This window comes from Apodemus sylvaticus, chromosome 2 (assembly GCF_947179515.1).
Source record: "Apodemus sylvaticus chromosome 2, mApoSyl1.1, whole genome shotgun sequence".
NCBI classification, from domain to species: domain Eukaryota; kingdom Metazoa; phylum Chordata; class Mammalia; order Rodentia; family Muridae; genus Apodemus; species Apodemus sylvaticus.
Genome location: NC_067473.1, coordinates 74,250,603 through 74,270,707, shown reverse-complemented (window position 1 = coordinate 74,270,707; position 20,105 = coordinate 74,250,603). Strand labels below are relative to the sequence as shown.

The window sequence follows — 20,105 nt, the reverse complement described above, 5'->3', positions numbered from 1 at the left end:
GAGTTCCAGGACAGCCACGGCTACACAGAGACACTGTCTTGAGGTTGGAAGCAGAGAAGAGCAAGAAACTTTTCAGTAACCCCATCCGTGTATATATTATGTCAACTTTGAAAAGGGCAAATATTGGGGATGAGGAAAGCTCAGCTGGAAAAGTGGGTTTGTTTGGTTGTTTTTTGTTTGGTTGTTTTGTTTTTGTTTGTTTTGCTGGGCAAGCAAGACCTGAGTTCCATACCCAGAAAGAACAAAAAAACAAAAAACTCAATAACAAAAGCCCACAGGCAAAGCCAGGCGATGACACTGGCCTTTAATTCCAGCACCGGGAGGTCAAACAGACCGAACAGCAGGCTCTAGAAACCCGCCAATCGCCAGCGCCAAGCAGACACAAAGCCTCCCAGGGCAGAGGCGGGGCTCGTGACGTCATCACAGATCCGCCCCTTGACGTCAGGCGCCGGGGACACCAGGAGGTTTCTGGCGGCCCCGGCGCCATTTTGCCTGAGCGTGCGAGCTGGTGGGAGTGGAACGCATCGGCCGTTGTAGCCGTCGCCTTCTTCCTCCCCACAGTCCAAACAGCGCGGTGACTAGGCCGTCGGCCCTCGAGCCGAGACATATTTCTTATTTAGTTGTCGGGAGCGCCTGGCCGACATGAGTGATGTAGAGGAGAACAACTTCGAGGGCAGAGTGAGTACAAAGCCGCGGGAGCCGTCTTCGGCGGCGGCCCGATGCTCCGGGGCTCGGGGACGAGCGCGGTCGGTCGGGCGAGGTTGTGGGGCCGCAGGAGCAGCCTTGAGGGCCACCGCGAGCGCGTCACGTACCAAGATGGCTTCGGGGTCCCCCTGCCTGCCCAGATGCCCCACTAGCCCGCAGCGCTCCTTTCTGGCGTCTCGACTGGTACCTGGCCTGGTCCTATCCTCTCCTGTCGCTCCCTTTCCTCCCAGCTTCCCATCTCTGCTTCGAGGTGCGGGTCCCCGGCGCGGTGGGGCAGGAGGCGGCGGGGCGCTCCCTCCGGCCGGATAGTGGTAGGTGCTTCCTGCGGTGGCATCTCGGGCCACCACCCCTCCCTCCGGCCATCGCAGCGGGGTCTCGGGGTCGGAAGTGCGCGGGGCTGTTGTCCGGGCGGGGAATCGCTGGCGCGGACTAGCTGGGGCCTGTGTCTCCTTGGCTCTCTGTTGCAGTGAGCGGCCGCGTCTCCGTCGGAACCGGCGGCGTTGCGTCTGTAAAGGCGAAAGCCTTGAGGTTGAAGGTGGGACGAGCCCAGTGAAGTGGTTGGTCAACGACCGCAGCGACCCTTAAGAGTCCTTAAGACGAGAGCTGGGAAGGGAGAACTACGCAAGAGCCTTTTCCCTTAATGTCCTCTTCCCTTTTGCTTCTAAATGACTGGAAATGCAGTAACGCCTTGTTTTTTCTACTTGCTAGATGTTGGGTTCTTTATGTCTCAACTTCTAAAGCTTTCCTTCCTGTGACCATTCATCTGAAAACTCCTTTGCAGGTTTTTATGACTAAACTGCCAAGACATCTCATTTTAAACCTTATGTAACTGAACTAATTTTTTTGCCTCAGTTTTCAAAGAAGAGGGCTAATCAGAGTTAATTCAAAAGATTATCTGAAATTTACAGACCCTCCCTCGTGTTTCTTACCCATTCCCCAGGAAAGCTCAAGGCTTTTCGTTATTTGAGGTCCTGTGAATATAAACAGTATACTCAGCCTAAGTATGTTAGAACGCTACCGGGTTTTGAGTTTTATTCCGAAGTTACCCTAGTATTGTAAATTTAATGGAGGTGAGTCCTGGTAAAACCTTGGAAGGAAAAAAAAGGGAAACAAAAGTCCCTTGGGGCTCGAGGTCTGGCTGTTATATTGGTATTCTAGTGGAGGAGGGGGCGGGTGGAGAAAAAACGCTCGAGGGGTTTGCTGAAGGAAAGAATTTGTCCCTTTTGGAAGCTAGGGATTTAGACACCTGTACTCTGTCAGTCAAGTCATACAGTCAGTTAGGGTTTTACTCTTGAGAAAAGAGGGTGTGATTTGTTTGTTTTTTATTTTTATATTTTACACTAGGGCAAGATCATAACTACGATTAACTTTGATTGGATTATTTGAATGAATTTTGCAGACAATGTAGTTGTACCCGCTTACTGTTTTTAGGATTGTTTTGTCATACTAACAACTTTTAAGATCACAAAGTAAATATTTGCAGGTAGTTGTATTACTTGTAAAACTACTTAAGTAATTAGGAAAAGACGCTTGGGCTTGGGGGTTTTGGGTTGTTCCTGGTTTGGTCTGTGGGATTTGCACCAGTATTGCTCTGATATCTCTGATTGCTGCTCTGGTTCTCTAACTTGCCCTTTAGAAGGAGTGGTGGATAATTACCACCTTACTCACCCCAAAATATTTAAGATTCCTAGCCACATTTCAGTTAAGATTTATTCAGGTATTAACAACCTAGTTAACAGATAGGGACTTTTCTAGCTCCCTTTCTTCTGCCATTTGAAGTACAAAATTTTTTTCTTTTGACCTTTTACAGCAATACCTGTGGTTCAGTGTACATCAGCACCTTCAGGGTCAGTCACAGCTCTTTAAGATGCACCAGAATTGGTTTTGGGGTTTGGTTGGTTGGTTGATTGGTTTTTCCAGACAGGGTTTCTCTGTATAGCCCTGGCTGTTTTGGAACTCTGTATACTGGGCTGGCCTCCCAAAGTGCTGGGATTAAAGGCATGTGCCACCACTGCCTGGCGTTTTTTGTTTTGTTTTGTTTTGTTGTATTAAATTGTGATTGAACAGACTTGTAATTACTTTTATTCTTTTCCCATGTGTAGGAATTTATTGAGAAGATTCCATCTGATACATAAAATGAATGATTGCACTTTATCTTCAGGTGTGACAGCATGTTAATCCCGTCTCAGTAAAGTGGTTAGAATTAGGTGGAGTCGTCCTAGAATGGGCCAAACACTGAAGCTAAAATATATAAATATATCTGTGCTTACAACATTTTAGAGTTCAGCTTTTTTGGGTGCATTTTTATTTATTGCTTGTGATAATATAGCAAGGACTGGAGTGCTGTCAGCATTTTAGAAAGAACCACCCAGGAGGTGCTGCTGTTGCACACCTAAGCACTTGGAAGTCGGAGGCAGGTAGATCTATGAGTTTGAGGCTACTCTGGTCTGCTGAACAAGTTCCAGGAGAGCCAGGGCTACATAGGGAAAAAACAAAACAAAAGAAGAAGGTGCTGGAAAGATAGTTTAGTGGTTAAGAACACTGATCAGGTCCTCCAGAGGACTCAGCACCCACGTGGCAGCCCACAGCTATCTGTAACTCCAGGATCCATCATTCACACCAACATATGTGCAGGCAAAACATCAGTGTGCATAAAATAAAAGTTAAAAAAAATATATAAAAGGAAAGAAGGGAAGAGAGAGAACAAGAATGAACCAGGACCTGGAAGACCACATAAGCCCCACTTTACTGTTCATTGTACATACATGATCCTGTATATGTTTAGGGTTTCTTTGTGAAGAGCACATTGTACTTATCTGTGTTGACCCACTAATAGTTTGCTAAAAGTATTATTCAAGCCATATTAGATTGTATACTTGGATGTTTTGCCTGCATGTATGTCTGTGCGCCACACATGTGCAATGCCTAAGGAAGCCAGAAGAGGAAATCACATCTGGACTAGGGTTGCAGATGGTTGTGAGCTACCAAGAACTTGCAGTCTTAATTTCAGGTGACTGCTGCTTTAAACCTGGGTTTAAAAACAAAAATACTGTCATCTAGTGTATTAGTACTGAAATAGTAACAGTTATATATGCAGCCAAGATAACAAAGGGTTTCGAATTCTAGGCTTAAGGATTCAGACTTAAATCCAGCATGCACTGAGGGCCACCTATGAGCTCCTCAGTGTGGAAGCTATGATCAAAGGACTGGCTTAGGAGCAGTAGAATGCAACTTGAATTATTTATGGCAGAAACCCCTTTCAAGGACTACAGGAGAATGATTGTGCCGTTACAAAAAAATAGACCCAGTGCTAGGTGTGCTGTGGCACATCATTAATTCCCAGCACATGGAAGCCAGAGGCAGGCAGATCTCTGATTTCCAAGTCTGCCTGGGTGTAGGTAAGGTCCTGCCCCCAAAACAATACAAATCCGGACAGGTCTGTAAACAATTTATTTGGTGCATGCACATGTCAGTTTAGCAAGATGTGTGGAAGATGTTTTGTGACAGGGTTTCTCTGCTAATCAAGCTCTGCTTACCTTAACTCTAGATCCTTTTGTTTCAGCTTCTCCTAGATACTGGAATTTACAGCTAGAGGCTACCACGCCCAGTGTTCTTTTGAAACTGGGAAAGAGGGAAGGGTGGCTCTGTTTGACTTTTCTCTCTTTCAGTATCTCACTGTTTACTCCTGGCTGACCTCAAACTCAGAGACCTATCTATCTGCCTCTGCCTCCTGAGTGCTGGCATCTTAGTAAAAATGATGAATTGTCTGCTTTATAAAACTTACACAAAGTTAAGAGTTTTGGTCTTAATGTCCTTTGTAGAAATTGAGAAGAATGTAGTTCTTATTCTGGCCTCTTAAAAACCCAATTTTTAAAAAAGCAATCCTAGTATGAAGTCTCCCTGCTATGGAATGATTTGTCAATAAAAGTGACAAATTAAACAAGTTTACCTGCATTAATTGGAATTAAAAGTTGTGTTTGTGTGCTCTGGAAGGTGGCTCAGTGAGGAAAGTACTTGCTATAGACCATGTGAAACTAAATTCTGAAGCCTGACACCTATGTAAGAAGCCAAGCGTGGCAGAGCATGCCTCTAATAATCCGAATGCAAGTAATAGAGCAAGATATCTAACCTTTCATGGGTATGTGAACATGTAAATATACACAATGTTGTATATATTCATATCTCAACAAATGGAAGACAAAGGGCTGTGCTTGCAACCCACCACTCTGGAAGTGATGTCCAGAGGATAACCATCAGTTTGAAATCAGCCAGAGACACAGCAAGACTCCGGTGCTGGAGGAATAGCTCAGAGATTAAGATCATGTAATTGCTTTTGCAGAGAACCCAGGTTCAATAGCCAGCACTCACTTGGCACCTCAAGTCCCAAGGGTTCAGGTCTTCTGGCCTCTGGGTGTGGCATGCATGGAGTACTCAGAAACATGCAGGCAAAACACACACACACACATAATTTATGTGCCAGGTGGTGGTGCACACTTTTAATCCCAGCATTGAGATGAAGAGGCAGGCAGATCTCTGAGTTCTAGGCCAGCCTGGTCTGCAAAGTTAGTTCAAGGACTACACAGAGAAACCCTGTTCAGAAAACCTAAACAAATTAAGAGGGAAGACTTTGTCTTAAAAAAAAAGTAGAGAATGGGAGGTGTTTCCTTCACTCTCCTTCACTCCTGGAGAATTGATTTACTGGCTTGTTTTTAAAACAGTTTATTTGGGGTTTAAGATTTTTATGAGGACTGGAGAGTTGGCACAACTGAAAGTACCCAGATATTTTCTTGCACTGGCACATGTAGCCCACGAGGACTTTAGCTCCAGTTTCCAATGTAACCAATGCTCTCTTGTAGGTTCAGTGTCATCGGAATGTAAGTGGTGTGCATAAATGCATATAACACAAAATGTTATTGAAAGTTTGTGTGAAATTTAGAAATAGATTTGTCATAGTGCTTTAGTTAAACCTCAGCACTTAATTTTTAAACACTTAGATTAATATACTTAAAGGCCACCTGTAATCCCAGCACTCTGGGAGGCAGAGGCAGGAGGATTTTCTGAGTTCGAGGACAGTCAGGGCTATACAGGGAAACCCTGTCCCGAAAAAACCAAAATCATATATATATGCATGTATGCTTAAGGGCATGGGTAGAGTGGAAACAAAAGAGATGGCTGAGTTTTAAGAGGGTTGCTGGTTCTCCAGAGGCCCTGAATTGGGCTCCCAGCAGCCATGTCTGCTAGCTCACAGCTGTCTGCAACTGCAGCTCCAAGAAATCCATCACCCATTTCTCCTTCTGCAGGCAACACATACACTAATACACACTACACACATGTGGACATAGGATTTTGAAGCTGGGCGTGGAAGCACATGCCTTTAATTCTGGCATTCTGGAGGAAAAGGTAGGCCTGGTCACATAGTGGAGTAACACAGGGGTTCCCTAAATGGAAGAAGGGAGTCAGTCTTTAAGTCTCTGGAATATTTAGTGCTTAAAGGTGCTTGCCACTAACCCTGACAGCCTGAGTTCAGTACTTCCAACCTCCAGGGTGGAAAAGGAGAACAGGCTCCTTCCTCCGCCTGCTTACTGAGACTCATACTACCACTCCAGTAAATAAGTAAATAGATTACATAAAAGGGGTAAAGCTAGCCAGACATTGTGGCCTGTAATTAATCAACCTGCCTAATCAGTCAGTCCCTCTTGAAAGGGACAAGAGGAACAGGAATTGAGGACCAAGTTAGGCTAATGGCTGCGCTGACTCAGACCTATTATCTGCACTGTGGTAGAATTGCTGTAAGTCTGGCTCAGTCGAGTTCCAGGTAGCCTGAACCAACAGGAATTCCTACTTTTAATTGTACAAATTTGCAAACTTAAAAAGAAAACTTAAAGCTTGGATTTTTTACATTTAAGATTTTCTTCACTGAAGGGTTCTTCTAATTTTCTAAATGAAAAAGGTAGGCTTTGGGGGAAAAAAGCAGTGCCTGTAACTATCCACAGTGCATGTCTGTAACTATAGATTTACGTGAGAAGTGCTAGGCACGGTGCTACATAACTAAGTCAGGCAAACTGCTTGTTAACTTAGTTTGTCAAGATTAACACGGCATGAGTAATCAGCAAAGTAGTTTCTTTGAACCTGGCTGAGTAAAAATGTTTGCTATTTTAAGTTGGTGCTCAGGAATCACGATCACTCTTTAATAAAAAAAAAAGTATGTTTCTATGCTGAGTGAAGACAAGTGAGTAGGACTGAAGTACAAGTGAGAAAATAGTAACAGGTTGAAGAAAAGGTTGTTGTTAAATACTAGGGAGGTGGAAGGCCAGGAGGAAATGGGAGCCGCGCGTGAACTTCTGTGGTCTGTGGCTTTCATGGGAGGCATTGGTAAGCTGCTCTGACAGGAAGAAAAGTAATTGTGGGCATCAACTCAGCTTCATGCGTGTTAAGAAGCCTCTCAAACAACGGAGCTAAATCCCCAGCCCTAAACTTTTTATACCAGCTATGATTTTATCAAAACATGTAAGCTGCCAGGGTACAGGCAACATTTAAAATTTTTACCAGAGGATTATAAATTTTACAGATATAAACTCTTGCCATGGTTATGAGGTTGATTGACAGTTATTAAGGCAGTTATGATAAAAGTTTTCAAAATTATTCCCAGCTTTAGAGAATATATAGACAGATGTTAGAGTTATCTACAAACCTTTATGGAAAGCACATTGACATCCTAGTGCATATGACAAGTATGACCTTAAATGAAGTTATAATTTGAAATTTTGAGCAATATATTGTTTTCTAGAGGTGCTTCTAGTAGCAACTTGGTTTGAGACTGGAAATGTTTGCTTTATTAGCCTAACTTCTTCTAATAAAAGTGTCCCCAATTGTAGACTGATGATGAGTAAGTACAGTATTTGGGCAGCCACAGTGCATTTTCTTCTCATTTTTTTTGCATATGATTTAAATTTGCTAGTTTATTTTTATGTAAATTCCAGCTTTATGAAGTATTAGGGAAGTAACAGGAAGTTTGTTTCACGTGATGTGCATAAGTTTGCTTTGCTTTATGTAATATTAAACACTGTGTTTTACATCTACAGTTTACTGAGCATCCTATTGCTTGTGGGTGTTCTGCAACAGTGTGGCCATAAGGCAAATGCCAAAACCTGTTTGAACTGCTAGCCTTCTGCTGGCCTCTTCCTGGTTTGTAGGACCTAAGGTAGCTTGAAGCCTATTTAGTGTTTCCTTTATAATATGTGGTATGGGCCAGTATGAGTCCTCTTACATGTTTCATTCAGCTGGGCAGCATATTGTAAAGGGGTGTCAAATATTGTAGCCAGGATACTAAGGAACTGTTAATATACCTTCAATAAGATAGCTTTTAAGAGCTGATTAGTCTAGTGGGATAAGTCCACCTTTTCCCAACATTTAATTTTTTTCTTCATTGTAATTTAAGTTCCGAAATCCTAAATAGTCTTAACAAGTGTTTTTGTTGTTGTTGTTGTTTTAATTTAAAATTAGCCAGCTGTGGTCATACATGCTTCTCAAAATAATGCTTTTGAACTGGGTGTTTAAGTCAGTGTTAAAGTGCTTACCTAGCATCCATGGAGAGTTGTGGGTTCAATCCCTAGCACTGCCAGAAACAAGAGAACACCTTCAAAATGTTTTATTTTAAAAGACATTCTTCTATGTAGTGATATTTTGTTACAACTCAAGATCTGAGACTTAAGTTTAAAATTAAAAAAAAATTTACTCTTGTTATTTAAGTCTCCAGAAAACATTTTGGAGGCCAGCTCTTGCTAGCTCGGGGGGTAAAAAGGCATTTGCTGCTATGTACTTTACAGCCTGAATTTTGAGTACCAATGGACTCTTAACAAGTTGCTTTATGTCCATGTGTGCACAAAATATGGACAAGGATGTGCACTTTTTGAGAGAAGTAATTTTTCAATAACAATACTTATTGAGGAGAAGCTTAGAGATTAAAAAAGGTATCTGGGCCCTTAAATTCTTGTCATGTTAGAGGGTTCACTAATCACTTAAGAGTAAATTTATGCTCTGGGGTTTTTGTTTTGTTTTGTTTTAAATCATAATAAAGCTAAAGGTTTATAGTACCTCAGAGCAAGACTTCCTGATGCCTAATTGTATAACCAAGACTGTGGTGCTTACATAAATGCTATTGTGACCACTACATAAATGTTATGCCTGAGGGCCTTTTTGTTGTTTTTAATGTACATTGGTGTTTTGCCTGTACTTATGTCTGTGAGGATGTCAGATTCTGGAGTTAGAGACAGTTGTGAGCTGCCATGTGGGTGCTGGGAATTGAACCCTGGTTCTCTGGAAGGGCATTCATTCATTCATTCATTCATTCATTCAGTGCTCTTAACCTGAGCTATCTCTCCAGCCCAGAGGGTCTGTTTTATAGAAAGGAAAGGTAACAGAAAAACATTGTCTTGGTTCAGATTTTGAACCAGCCCCTGAGACAAGCAAAATTAATAATTTTCTTTTTCTATAAGTAATATATTGCTCCAGGCTATTGTCTAGGCAGTTAAGAGTCTAAGATGTGGAAGACTTAACACTAGGTAACTAAATGGAAATGTCATTGACCAGGAAAGTAATGGGTGGAGTTCTTGTTAGATAAATCTTTTGATATTAAACTAAGAAAGGTGGCCAGGGATATAGCTCAGTTGATAGGGTGCTTACCTAGCACTAGGCCCTGGTTCAACTCCAGCACTGCATAAAGCCAAGTTTGGTTGTGCGTGCCGATATATACTTGGGAGATAAAGGCAGGAGATGTGGGATATCTTACTGCATAAATGATGGAAACTGGTACGAATATATGCTTTTGTAAGATTGCATTAATAAGTCTTACATGGATGGAGAACCCAAATCTTGGTTTCTGTTTTGGTTGTGTGGGTCTCAGATCAGTCAAGTTACCATGCTCTGTAGTCATAAGTTATTTGGTAATTTTTTACATAGAAATTTTTCAGAAACCAAATTGTCATGATGGAAAGATGTATGTTTCTTGTCAAGAGAAGAGATGCCCCTGCAAGGAGTGCAAATGTGCATAAGTACAAAAGCAGTGGACCAAAGGGCATATGTCCTGATGCACAGTTGCTTGTTTCTACCCTGTGGAATTTAAGTGGTACAAGAGGCAGGAGGATTTCTGTGAACTATAGTCTAGCCCATCCGGGTTATTAAATCAAATGTGCCTCATAAAACAGGAATAGCATGTATTTCAGGAATTTATAAGCCAAAGTAAGGACTGTTAGAAACCTTTTTCATTCCCTTTAGTTTTTCTATACTTGCTTCAAAACACATCTTTCTGGTTAATCAGAAGAAGTGAAGGGGTAGTCAAAATTGGGAGAAGGCGTAATTTTACTGTTTGTTGTGTCTTTGATTTCTGGCATGTGTGCTGTCATACAAGTTCAGATGGTGTGTACATCTATTTGGCCTGGGATGGATGCTTTGCTTCAGCAGGGCCAGAATTTCTTAGTGTGGCTTATTGAAAGTTAATTCTAAGATCAGTAAGAGCCTTCAGCCTATAAAATAGTGGAAAATGAATATTTAGGTGCGGGTATTACAGTTTATGTTTGAATTACATATTTATATTAAAATTAGGGACTAGAATGGAACATGCAAGGGGAGGAGGGAAAAGAGTATGGTTAAAAACTTGAGAAATTCAGTTAATTCTGTTAGACTACACTTTTGAGCATTTTTAAATACTATAAAATTTGTTTTTTGTTTTTTGTTTTTGTTTTTTTAATTTATTTTTAAATAAACTAGTTATTTGCACTTTACCTGCTGGCCTTCCCATTTGGTAGATAACATTCTGAACTCCAGCAGAGTTTTATAATCCCCACGTGCTTAAATATACTAAATGTTCTTTTTCCATTAAGGTTAATGTTCGTGAAGAAATTGAAGAGTTTTTTCCAAGAATGTGGAAGATAAATCAAGATAAAAGAAGGCTAATGAAAAGTATTAAAGATCAGAAAATTAAAATTGAATGGGGGAAAAAATTGAACAGAAGATTGGTCAGATAGAAGCACTTGAATATTTTTTAAGGCTATTTTGAATTGTTTGAATTGGGGAAGAATACACGAAGTATGAAAAATGAAAAACTCAATGAAGAATGAAGAGAAGTAGAAAGCAAGAGTGAAGTAGAATTAAAAGAATCTGGAAGAATGAATGGGTCCTAGGTTAAGTAAATGTATGGTTTATGTTCCAGTGTCTGTATGATCAAGTTGTAGATGAATTTGCATGATTACTTAGTTAATAGAAAATTGGTGATCTGGTTCAAGTAGGGAATTATTGAGGACAGTTAGCAGTATTAACATTGGGATATTAATGAGCTGAAATTTTTTTCTGGAGGGTGTTGCCTAACCATTTGTTTTTCAGGAGCAATCAATATAAATAATTACGGTACTTTAAATGTTAGGTGTTAGGCATCTGCGTGACCAGTGCCATTTGTAATACTGTCTTCTTTGTTAGGAGTCTCGCTCTCAGTCAAAATCTCCAACGGGAACTCCTGCTCGTGTAAAATCAGAGAGCAGGTCAGGATCTCGTAGTCCATCAAGGGTTTCCAAACATTCTGAATCCCATTCTCGATCAAGATCAAAATCCAGGTAAGCTTAAAATTTGAAAACTGTTTTTTTTTTTTTCACTGTAAGGTGGGTTTGGCCGGGTCTCCTTCTAGCTGCATTTCACATCGAAAGTTCACAGGCTCAGACTGCAGCATTTAGAAACCTTTCTTAGCATATCTATTAGCTGTTACCCATTGATTAAAAACACCTGCCACCATACCTGATTCTCTGGGTTTAGTTCTTAGAAGCAGAAAGGTGGAGCTGACCTCTACCCATGCGCCACACAAGTACATTATACATGCACATACAATCAAAATAAATAAACACATCTGTAACCCATCTCACCCTGTCGGGCTAGAGCAGGTCTAGTATATTTTACTGTATTGTTCTTCTCTAAGTACATTTCCATTCATTTCTTCTTTTCGTCTTCTCTTTCCTGGCTTTATGTAGCCTGGGCCAGCCTGGGACTTGTAGCAAAGGCATGCAGCACTGTGCCCTGTTGCGCTGCTACTGTTCATTTCTGTTTTCAGATGGGTTCTCCTGGGCCCTGATAAAGGCATGTGCTACCATGCTCTACTCTGTGTGTCTTTCAAATATGTTTTAATGGAAGGTGAAATGAGAGTGAAGAAATGGACTACATAAGTAAAAATAAAGTGCCTATGTGTGCACGCAAGCAGGTGCCCAAGGAGTCTAAAGAGGGGATCCAATCCCTTCCAGAAAGTTGTGTTTGAAACCAAAGTCAGGTCTTCTGCAAGTGCAGTATGCATTCTCAACAAGCAAGCTATCTCTCCAACCCCCCGAAAATCTTTTTAAAATATTTTCCCAGGCCATAGGAGGTATTGAAACATATCTCAGTTGTGGCAGGCAGCATAACAAAAATGTAAGACAGAACTAAAAACAAATATTTGTATGCAATCTAGAATGCAGAGGGAATTTGGTCTGGTACTTTTTAAGAATTGTTTAGCCAGGCAGTGGTGGCGCACGCCTTTAATCTCAGCACTTGGGAGGCAGAGGCAGGTGGATTTCTGAGTTCGAGGACAGCCAGGGCTACACAGAGAAACCATGTCTCAAAAAACAACAACAACAAAAAGAATTGTTTATTTTACGTAGTACACTATGCACTGTCACTGTCTTCAGACACCCCAGAAGAGGGCATCAGATCCCATTACAGATGACTGTGAGTCACCAATATGGTTGTTGGGAATTGAACTCAGGACCTCTGGAAGAGCAGGCATTGTGCTCTTAACTGCTGAGGATTCTCACCAACCTCTGATTTAGTACTTTTGAAAGATTACTGAGAGTGTTTTGTTTGCTTTTATGTTTTATGTCTATATGTACCACAAGCATACAGTGCCTTCAGAGACCGGAAGAATCATCTCCCTGCAACTAGAGTTATAGGTTATTATAAGCCATCCTAAACCAAACCCAAGTCTTTAGAGACAAAAAGATACTCTTACTGCTGAGCTCTCTCCAGTCCTGTGATCCAGTGTTTTACCCAAGTTTCTTTCTTTTGAAGGTCAAGATCAAGGAGGCATTCTCATAGACGCTACACTCGATCCAGGTCGCACTCTCACAGGAGACGATCTCGTAGTAGGTCCTATACACCCGAGTATAGGCGGCGGAGGAGCCGGAGTCACTCTCCCATGTCTAATCGCAGAAGGCATACTGGCAGCAGGGTATGTGTATAAGAGTTCATGGAAATTGGGTTTTCTCTTTCCTAAATGTGTAGTCATGGCATAATACCTTGGTTTTATGAAAAGCTTCTGGTCTTTATACAATCTTATTTAAGCCTAGAATGTTTTCCTCCTCTGAGACTTGCTGTTGAATAAGCTCACCCCTTCCTAGTTCTTTCTGGCTTCTGGCTGGCTGGTCTCTACTGGCTAAAAAAAACCTGCGCACTAATTCAAACTGCCTTCTTAAAACTCTGACTGAATTGCTCTGCTTGGCTTCTTTCTAACTTTGGCAATCTGTTCTGATCTTCTGACTCCTCATTCTCTGGCTTGTTCTGTCTTCCCCTGTGTCTGGCTTGATCTCTCTCTGCAACCTATCTCTATACAATTGTCCCAGTAAAACTCTCTGGCCCTCTCTGTAATGATCTCTCTTAAGTAGTTTTCCTTTCTGCTCTCTTTTAACATGTGTATTCTTAACGTCTCTGTGTGACAGATTGGATGTGAGACACTGGAGTGGTCTGTTTGGTTTAATAGTTGGCCGAGGGGCCGGCAAGAAAGCCCAGCAAGTGGATCAGGGCGCTTGGCTGCCAGGCCTGACGATCTGAGTTTAAACTATAAACTGGAGTCTACAGTGTTTAAAGAGTTGTCCTGACCTCTGCATGTGTTCCATAGCACAAGTGTGTCCATATATGCACACAGTACATAAATCTGGGTTTTAGAAAATAGGTGAGAGAGTCCAAGTTTCAGTTGCTTTACTCTGAAGCTCTTTATCTGCTGCGATTCTACATGAAACCAGTGATGCTAAGTAATAGCCACGATAGACTGTGTGTCAGTATTTGATAATCCTGGAAACATTCAAAGGATATCCTGCTGCAGAATGAAAATAGTGATTGGAGGAAGTGCTCAGTGACTAAAAGTACTAAACTGCTTGGCCATAGGAGCAGAGTTGAGATCCTTTGTTCATGTGGCCTCTGGACGTGCACATGGACAGATGGCATGGGAAAGGGTGGTGGTGGTGGTTGTTGTTGTTGTTGTTGTTGTTGTTGTTGTTATTGTTGTTGTATGTGTTTGTGAGTGCCTGCCTTTATATATGTGTACCATGTTTGCCTGGGGAGATCAGAAGGTGTTGGATCCCCTGAAAGTGGTTCCCATCTGGGTATGAGGGACTGAGATGGGATCCCCTGCAAAAGCAGCAAGCACCCTTAACCACTGAACCATCTCTCCAGCTCCTAAAATCTTCGGAAGAATGAAAGTGTAGGGCTGGGAATGTAACTGAATTGGTAGGGTGCTTGCCTGGGTTCGACTGCCAGCAGTACATAACATTGGGTATGTAGTGCATGGCTGATCCCAGCACTGAGGCCACTGGTGAAGTGAAAACCAGTCAGGTAAGTAGTGAAGGATACGCAGTCAAAAGGTGGATTCCTTGGGTCCGTTCTGCTGGGATAGACTAGAAGCAGGGATGTTTCCTACAGGCTGTATAGACAGCTGTAAAGTGTGTTCCAGAAAAGATCTTCATGTGTTTTCTTCTTATATATTGAGTCATAATTAAAATTTAATTCCTTCTTTATTCAACAGGCAAACCCAGATCCTAACACTTGCCTGGGAGTATTTGGCCTCAGTTTGTATACAACAGAGAGAGATCTTCGTGAAGTGTTTTCTCGATATGGACCTCTGAGTGGTGTTAATGTAGTTTATGATCAGCGAACTGGGAGGTCACGTGGATTTGCTTTTGTGTATTTTGAGAGGATAGATGACTCTAAGGAGGTAAATCTGGTTATACAATTTTCATTTACAAGAATTTTTGGTATGCATAATGATACAGTATTACTACTGCTATGTAATTTCTAATTAATAATAGCATTACTATCAGGTCTATTAATATACATTTCTGTAAACATGCCTTCTGATCCTGTGACCTGATTGGAACTCTCTCACAGTGTTGCAGTTAAAAAGTTACTTCTGTTTTTTAGCTTTTGCTTTCTGGTATAATTACATGCTGAATTTGAAATCTGACCTTATGAAGTGAATTATATAAGTTAACATTAAAAACTACAGTGTATAAGTGTTCTTTTTTTAATAAGCCCATATTCGTGTTTAAATTAATCTAATTTTAGTCAGATTCCCCATGTATAAATGCAGAAGTAGCTTTTCTAATTTTTTAATATATTAGTTATTCTGTTCTGTAATTCAAATAGGAATTGATACAAATCATAATAAAAATTGGTGCCTATTTCAAAAATAGTAGCTGATGATGACATTTGGGGGTGAGAGGACAGTAATGTGATGGCACATGTCATATATGTGATGCTGAGAGCTGAGGTTGGAGACCATTTGGATGACTCCTATAGTGTAGCGGATGACCCCGACCATAGAATCCTTAAGACCAGATCTTAATGTGCCCAAGTTATCAGAACATCTATTTTTTATTAGTGTGTATGTGGGGCTTATTTCTGTAAGTCACAAACTCAGAGATCTGCCTGCATCTTCCTCTTGAGTGCTGAGATTAAAGGTTTTTACCTTACTTCAGTTAGGATATGAGCCAGGCTTGGTATATAGTATATGACCAAGTATATAGTCATACTATATACACTTGGGAGATAGATCAACAGAAATAGATCTAGGTGAGTAGGTAGGTAGGTAGAGGACAGGTACAGCCATTCATCCAGGCAGGCAGAAGAGGGACAAAAATGGAAGGAAAGAATTACTGTCATTGTGTTCCCCCATGTCCCTTTATATGTGGCAATCACTAGGGGGCAGTATTGGCTTAGACTTATTAATTTTAAACAAAGGGATACAAACTATTACAATGTGTGCATCTCTTTAAATCATCATTTTTTGGCTACTTAGTTTTACCAACAAGTATTGAACTACAAACTGAACAGCAGGAATAGAGAAAGGTACGTTAAGATGGGCTTGGCAGTGCATACCTGTAATTCCTGTACAGGGCAGAAGGACTGCTATAATTCCCAAGTCATTGATACATAGTCTTAGGGTGGGCAACGGAGGTTATAAACAAAAGTTTAAAGATTAAAGCTTAGTTCACTCTTCTGAATATCTAAGATGTGTGTAAGTGAAGCAGAACTAGTGGCTTATGTCTGGGCAACTTAAAGTAGGTTCCGAACAGTACTGAGCTCTGGAAATACTGTCCCTATACAAGCTGCATTACTACGCTATTTTCAAACGTAGATTTATTTGGATAAATACTTCCTGTTTAATTCTGTCTAAAAGTGGTTTCAAGATTAGTGAATTCTGAGTTGCTTTCTTTTCCCCTTGAAGGCTATGGAAAGAGCAAATGGGATGGAGCTGGATGGTAGAAGAATTCGTGTGGATTATTCTATCACCAAGAGAGCGCACACGCCTACACCGGGCATCTACATGGGCAGGCCAACTCAGTAAGATTTGGGGTTTTATATAGGAGTAGAGTATTTGTCTAGCATGTTCAGGGCATGGGTGTAGGTCCCATACTGCAAAGCAAATAGATTAAGCTACACTCTAGAAATGTGATAATGCATGTCAAAATCTGACTGGGAAGTTGAAAACATAATCTATAGCCCCTCTCCCTTCTGTTTTGTTTTGGTTTTGTTTGTTTGTTTTGGTTTTGTTTGTTTGTTTTGGTTTTGGTTTTTCAAGACAGGGTTTCTCTATGTAGCCCTGGCTGTCCTGGAACTCACTCTGTAGACCAGGCTGGCCTCGGACTCAGAAATCCGCCTGCCTATGCCTCCCAGAGTGCTGGGATTAAAGGCATTTGCCACCACTGCCTGGGCCAATCATTTTATTTTTATCAGTATATATTCATTTTCAGGGACTGGAAAGTTAAAAACATTTGCTGTCCCACCAAGGACCCAAATTAGAACATACTTAATTACATTTATTTTATGCATATACTTCAAGTGAACGAAATCTGTGTATGTTCTTTGCTGGGCACAGTGTTTTGCTCCAATGCTAGCAAAGAATACAAAGGAGGCAGAGGCATGGAATAAAAGACCTGCAGAAAACCAGACTTAAACAGTATCCCTTATGTGAACACGTGAAGAAAAGAAAGCTTAATTTAAATTCACCCCCCAAGGCTATGGCACATTAGATCTTGACGTAGTTTTAGTGGAGCCATTCTCTCTGGTGCTCGGGGTTTGTTTAGTTAAACTTCTCTATATATTTCACTCTTTTCTTTAACTATGTTAAGGAGGGGGCATATGGCTTGTAGAATCTGTTTCTGTCCATTCATCCATGCAGGTTCCATAGGGAGAGCACAGACATGTCAGCCTTGGCAGCAAGTGCCTTTTCCTCGGCGTGTGTCCAGCCCCTATGCTTGCTGCTTCTTCCCCCTGTTCAGGGCTGCTTAGGCAGTTTTAGTACTTAGTTTCTACTTTCCATGCTGTTACTGTCTTTCAGTCTTTCAGACAGCATCTCTACAGAGCCTTGGTTATCTTAGAACTCACTTTATAGACTGGCTGGTCTCAAATTCACAGAGATCCTCCTCCTGCCTTCCAAGTGCTGTAACTAAAGTGCTGCACTTCAAGTGTTTTTTTTTTTTTTTTTTTTAAGTATATGTTGAGGAGGGTATACATGAGCCCATTGCATGCCCTTGGAGGCTGAAAAATGGTGTCAGCTCCCCTGGAGCTGGAGTGGCAGACTGTTGTGAGCCTGCCGGAGTGAGTGCTGAAAACAGAACAGTTAAAAGTAGCAGGCCCGCCAGGTGATGGCGCACGTCTGTGATCCCAGAGAGTTATTAGGAACCAAAGCCAACACCATGGGCACTGGCCAAGTGAGGGCGTTTGCATTGCGAGGGAGGTCCCGGCTTATCTCATGTCCCAGAAGTTTGTATTAAATGACCTGGATAATAATAACCTTTCCCCCTTCATCTTTCTGTAGTAGCGGTGGTGGAGGTGGCGGAGGAGGAGGTGGTGGCGGTGGCGGTGGTGGCGGTGGTAGACGACGAGATTCCTACTATGATAGAGGATATGATCGAGGCTATGATAGATACGAAGATTATGATTACCGGTACAGGTAATATTTTAATTTGGTTTATCTATATTTTGCAAAATAGCATTATTTAGCGCTTTAATGTTGAATGTGTATGAATAAAAGCTGGGTGTTTGAGCTGGGTATGGTAGCTAGGGAATGCCAGTTATTTGAAAGACAAAGATAGGGTCGGTTAAGCCTGACCTGTCAACATGGTTGGTAATTTTATATATTTTTGGGTGGGTGGGTGGGTGGGCAGGAGCTGGAGTATATTTTAGGGCTTAGAGTGTCACTCAGTGGACTATGATTCTCCAGTAAGTATTAGGTCCTGAACCCAATCTGTAATACTGCTTTAAAATGTTGAGTGGTTGGTTTGGTTGGTTGGTTGGTTGGTTGGTGTTTGAAGACAGGGTCTCAATTATGTAGCCGACTGGCTGTGCAAACCAACCTGGCCTCCATTAACAGATAATGTCTTCCAAGTATTGAGATTAAAAGTCTGTACTAACTGTAATGATTAGGGTTTTTTTTGTTTTGTTTTTCACCTGACTCTCTGGTTGTGTGATATGCTAATTCAGCTCTCATTTCTTGCAGAAGACGGTCTCCCTCTCCGTACTATAGTCGCTACAGGTCTCGATCAAGATCCCGTTCCTATAGCCCAAGTACGTAAATGTTACATTTGTATGTTTGAAACCATCTTTCTAAGCATGGTTTATTTTGGGATACTTACGATATATGTGGTTGCTGTTAATAGTTGGAAAGATGTATATATGTGGTCAGACTATAACTAATTGTTTTTGTTCTATTTCAGGACGCTATTGATACTGAAGTGATTGTGCCCAAGGACTTTGCTTTTTCTTCTTTTTGATTTTGGATTTCTAAGCTTCCATGCTTCCTAGTCCTTTAAAAAACAAACAAACAAAAAAAAACTGGTTTATTTAACTCTGCGTGGCCAGTTGTGTCGCAGTCTGACCCTGTTCCCTGAGGTGTATTTGTCCTTTCAGTAGCTGAAGCCCATCGATGCTTTGTGGTTCTTCTCTGCCTTTCCAGAGGAGTAGCTTCCTTGCTGTGGGGACAGAAACCATCTTTTGAAAGCTTCTTCCGGTGGATATTGTAGTAGAAATTAGAAATCTGTGGTTATGACAAACTGCTTATTAATCTTCTTTGAGGGAAGATAAATAACACTTTAAGTAGGTCAGTCATGTCAGGTTTGTCTGGAGTGGCGTGGAGCAGTTGAATAGTTGACTGTAGAAAGTTTGAAGCTCTAGGAGAAAATGTGGGACATTTCTTTTGAAGAGTATAACTTTGAACCTAAAAATTACGTCACCTTTTAGAAATTAAAAGCTTGTAATTCCTATAAGACATGTTGTGTTTGAATTTACATGTTAAACCTTATAAACTTAAAGTGTGATTTTTATGTTAAATTTACGGAAATTAAGTATTCCCTTAATCACTGAAGGACAACCTTTATTTATTACTTAGAACAATTGTCTAACTTGCTGTTAGAAATTTTGGTATTGGGACATTGGTTACATGGGTTATTATTGTATAGGATCCTAAAATACATGTGGGGAAGAGTGATTTCAAATAAAAGTTAACTCAAAAATGGGATTGTCTCTATTTGATAACAGTGGGAAATATTAACTAGATTAAAAGCCATTTTTGATTTATGCATAAGAATGTTTTGCCTGCAAGTATCTGTAGCATGTACATATGCAGTGCCTGCCTTGGGGGCTAGAAAAGGGTACCTTTTGTTGTTGTTGTTGTTGTTTGTTTTTGTTTTGTTTTGTTTTTTGACAAACAGAGACAGGGTTTCTCTGTGTAGCCCTGGCTGTCCTGGAACTCACTCTGTAGACCAGGCTGGCCTCGAACTCAGAAATCCGCCTGCCTCTGCCTCCCAGAGTGCCACCACCGCCCGGCTTTTTTTTTTTTTAAGATTTATTTATTTTATGTATATAAGTACACTGTAGCTGTCTTCAGACACTCCAGAAGAGGGCATCAGATCCCATTACTGATGGTTGTGAGCCACAATGTGGTTGCTGGGATTTGAACTTAGAACCTTTGGAAGCGCAGTCAGTGACTCTTAACCTCTGAGCCATCTCTCCAGCCCCCTAGAAGAAGGTGTCTTATCACGTGACCTGTTAAATTGTGAGCCACCATGGGGTCTCTGGAAGAGCAAGAGCTGTCTGTCTCTTCAGCCCAGTAGAAACCA

The 20,105-nt window shown here is 41.3% G+C and overlaps 1 protein-coding gene across 1 annotated transcript; it reads left to right on the top strand.

Moving 5' to 3' along the window:
• The first annotated feature begins 467 nt into the window (after positions 1–467).
• On the top strand, positions 468–19,502 carry Tra2a (transformer 2 alpha homolog). The gene is made up of 8 exons (XM_052173693.1): positions 468–678; positions 11,176–11,309; positions 12,784–12,943; positions 14,513–14,701; positions 16,214–16,329; positions 17,807–17,941; positions 18,488–18,555; positions 18,705–19,502. Exons 1-8 carry the CDS (start codon positions 643–645, stop codon positions 18,713–18,715), a joined length of 849 nt encoding a protein of 282 aa, XP_052029653.1. The 5' UTR covers positions 468–642; the 3' UTR covers positions 18,716–19,502.
• The last annotated feature ends 603 nt before the right edge of the window (positions 19,503–20,105 follow it).

Coding starts and splice junctions, on each gene's coding strand:
- Tra2a (XM_052173693.1), top strand. CDS start 643: ATGAGTGATGTAGAGGAGAACAACTTCGAGGGCAGA. Junction 679..11,175: donor AGAACAACTTCGAGGGCAGA/GTGAGTACAAAG, acceptor CTTCTTTGTTAG/GAGTCTCGCTCTCAGTCAAA. Junction 16,330..17,806: donor TACATGGGCAGGCCAACTCA/GTAAGATTTGGG, acceptor ATCTTTCTGTAG/TAGCGGTGGTGGAGGTGGCG.